This window comes from Papaver somniferum, chromosome 10 (genome assembly GCF_003573695.1).
Source record: "Papaver somniferum cultivar HN1 chromosome 10, ASM357369v1, whole genome shotgun sequence".
NCBI classification, from domain to species: domain Eukaryota; kingdom Viridiplantae; phylum Streptophyta; class Magnoliopsida; order Ranunculales; family Papaveraceae; genus Papaver; species Papaver somniferum.
The window spans coordinates 22,341,335-22,344,855 of NC_039367.1; the positions used below are offsets into that span (position 1 = coordinate 22,341,335).

The 3,521-nt window shown below is 34.0% G+C and overlaps 1 protein-coding gene across 1 annotated transcript; it reads left to right on the forward strand.

Moving 5' to 3' along the window:
* The first annotated feature begins 211 nt into the window (after nucleotides 1–211).
* LOC113315391 lies at nucleotides 212–2,351 on the forward strand. The gene is made up of 3 exons (XM_026563677.1): nucleotides 212–757; nucleotides 841–1,159; nucleotides 1,297–2,351. Exons 1-3 carry the CDS (start codon nucleotides 212–214, stop codon nucleotides 2,349–2,351), a joined length of 1,920 nt encoding a protein of 639 aa, XP_026419462.1.
* Nucleotides 2,352–3,521: the final 1,170 nt, after the last annotated feature.

Below are 3,521 nucleotides of genomic sequence, written 5' to 3' on the forward strand. Positions count from 1 at the left end.
TAGGTAAGGGTTTCTTGTTATTAATCTATAGAATTCAGAAGATAGAAGTTATATTTGGAAGGATTATTGGATTGTCGAAGAACAATAGCTTAATCTAAGATCTTGGGAACCTAATTTTAACCCAAAGAATCAAAAAACTTCAAAAGCTTTCGTGTGGGTATTTTTTCATAGGTTAAGTATTGAGTACTGGAAGGAATCCATATTGTTGTAGATGGGTAATAAAATTGGAAGAGCCATTAAAGTTGATGAAGATACTTTAAGAAGAAAAAGTGGATTTTATGCAAGTGTATTGGTAGAAGTTGATCTTGAGAACTACATTCCTAGCAAAATTGTGGTTGAATCAAAGTATGGTAAATTTGAGCAGTGTATTCAGATTCCAAAGCTTCCCAAGTATTGTATTCATTGTAAAAATATAGGACACTATATGGCTGAGTGTAGGATCCAAAGGAAAAATCAACCACAAGAGGTGCAACATTCAGAGGTTCCTAAAAATTTTTGGAAAAAAAAGGCAACTCCTCCAACAGTAGAATTTGACATTTGCAATCCTCCAAAGGAAAAAGGTCAGGAAACTCCCAAATCAGTTTGGAAAGTTGAAAATTCTGTAAAAGTGACTACTCAACCTAGTGATTGTGATAATTACTTTCCTTCTTGTTCCAACTTGGATAGTAGAAATAACCATGAAGATGATGATATTACTTTAGTTGTTCCTCCACTTCAGAATATTACTCTTGCTCTTAACAAAGAAAAAGGTTTACTGGTCTTTTTGAGTCCACAAGTGAATTTCCTTCTTTATATGTTGACAAGATTATTGATGTGGGTGCAAGTATTCAAAATGTGCAGGTTCATAATGTTGCTGAGTCTGAGACAATAGTAAATGCTCCTTCTGATACTTCACTCACTACTGACACAATAATTTCAGAAGGATGGAAGGAAGTGCCTAGATCCATTGCTAAATTCAAGAATGCTCAGAATAATTTTAATTCAGGTAAATATTTTGCCTCTCCTAGTAAATTTCAAGTCCTTGTTGATGTGGCTGAGAAGCAGCAACATACGTTTTCTAAAGTGATTAGTAAACATGTTAAAGGTAAATTGGTTAAGCCTAATATGATCACTAGGAAACAAGCAAATAATTCAGTTAAGTCTAATTCCAATCTGGGAGGTACTAGTACTTCTCAATCAAATCTTTCTCAATGAAAGTAATATTCTGGAATCTCAGAGGCTTGAGAAGAATTCAAGCCAAAGATAAACTGAGAAATTTTGTTAAGAATTTTAGTCCTTCTTTACTTTGGATTGCAGAACCAAAAATAAAGGTTTCTAGTAGTATACTTAAAAGTTTAAATTTATCTGAAATGAGTAAAATGGTTATACATAACTCTAATGACTCCAGAAAAGGGAATATTTGGTTGTTTTGGAATTTATCTCTTTCAAGACCAGTAGTGATTTCTTCCTCAAATCAAGCTATTACTGTTCAAGTGGGGGATGTTATGGTCACTGGAATTCATGCAGCTTGTCTCACTGTTGATGGAAGAGAATTATGGGAAGATTTGTTTAATATTATCCAAAGAGATTGCCCCTGGATGATAATTGGGGACTTCAATGTAGTTTTGAGCTATGAAGAAAAAATTGGAGGAAGAAGACCACTTAGAATTTCAATGCAGGAGTTCAGGAATTGCTTGGAATCATGCAATCTTATTCAAGCTACAAGAACAGGTATTAAATATTCTTGGTGCAATAACATAGCAGGTAAAAAAAGAATTTTATGTGACATTAATAAGGCATTTTACAATCTTAAATGGCTAGAAAAATTTGATGGTTGGTCTTATAAAGTAGGAGTCAGGGGTACATTAGATCATGGGCCTTTATTTGGCTCTACTGTTAATATTTGTAAACCAACAAATGCTCCATTCAGATATCAAAATATTTGGACTTCTCATCCAGGATTTCTTGATGTAATTAAAGATGCATGGAATGAAGAGATTCTAGGTAATCCATCTTTTTCTTTCATGAGCAAGCTAAAGAGATTAAAGTCTGTATTGAAGAAGTGGAACTGGGAGATATTTGGTGATCTCAGAGTTAAAATGAAGATTACTGAAGATCAGGTTCTAGCTGCAACCTTATTGTCAGATGCAGATCCTGAAAATACTGTATTACTTAATAATCTGGTCACAACAAGGAGCAAAGAAGAAATTATTTCCAAACAATACAATGAGCTAATGAGGGACAAATCCAGAATTAAGCGGGTCAAGAAAGGTGGTGCTAATACATATTTCTTCCATGCATCAATTAAAATAAGGCAATGTCACAATAATATAACAGAAAATGGAGAACATAAAGGGCAGTATAATTACTGATCAAGCTCAAATTGCAACCACTTTAGTAGATCATTTTACAAAGAAGTTTGAATATAAAAATGTCACAATTCATGAGGAAATAATGGAAGCAATCCCCAAGTTACTAAATGAAGATGATAATTTTTTCTTGGATGTTGTTCCTACTGCAATTGAGATCAAAGAGGCAGTTTTTAGTATGGATGCAAAAAGTGGTCCAGGGCCTGATGGCTTTCCTGGCTGTTTCTACAGATTTGTATGGAGCATTATTGATGCAGATTTGATTGAAGCAATTCAATATTGCTGGTCACACAGATTCATTCCTAAAGGACTTAATTCAAACTTTTTATTCCTTCTTCCTAAAATTCAAGGTGCAAGAAGAGCAGAACAATTTAGACCTATAGGTCTAGCAAATTTCATTTTCAAAATCTTCACCAGAATTCTTACTACTAGAATCAGTTCTTTGATTGGAAGGATAATATCTCCTCAACAAGGGGCTTTCATTAAGGGGAGGAATATACATGATAAAATAGTGTTAGCATCTGAGATGATAAATGAGATGAACATAAAAAGAAGAGGGGGGAATGTGGGTCTCAAGTTAGACATAACCAAAGAATTTGATTCATTAAGCTGGGAATTTCTATTTGAAGTACTTTGAAGATTTGGTTTCTCTGAAGTGAGCATTAACCGGATAAGGAAAATCTTTGAATCTGCAATGATCTTTGTGCTTGTTAATGGTGGACCTTGTGGGTTTTTTGGGGTTGGAAGAGGACTCAGACAAGGTGATCCACTATCACCCATTCTTTTCATTCTTGCAGAACAAGTTCTTAGTAGAAATATATCTAATTTGATACAAGAAGGAAAGATACAAGCAATGGTCACAAGAGGTAACTGTCAACCTTCACATTTGATGTTTGCAGATGATATTTTCATATTCTGCAATGGTCATAAGAAGTCTTTGGAAAATTTGATGAGATTACTAAATAAATATCAAATGTCATCTGGACAAACTGTTAATAAAAACAAAAGCAAATGCTTTGTAGGTGGAATTTCTGATACAAGAAGAAATGGGATTGCTGATTATTTACAAATGGGACTTTCAGAACTCCCTGATACCTACTTGGTTGTTATTCTGTGTCCACGAAGAGTTAAAACATATCAAGCTTGGGGGATGGTGGAACTAATGCTGAAAAT

Coding starts and splice junctions, on each gene's coding strand:
- LOC113315391 (XM_026563677.1), top strand. CDS start 212: ATGGGTAATAAAATTGGAAGAGCCATTAAAGTTGATGAAGATACTTTA. Junction 758..840: donor ACAAAGAAAAAGGTTTACTG/GTCTTTTTGAGT, acceptor CAAAATGTGCAG/GTTCATAATGTTGCTGAGTC. Junction 1,160..1,296: donor GTCTAATTCCAATCTGGGAG/GTACTAGTACTT, acceptor TTTGGATTGCAG/AACCAAAAATAAAGGTTTCT.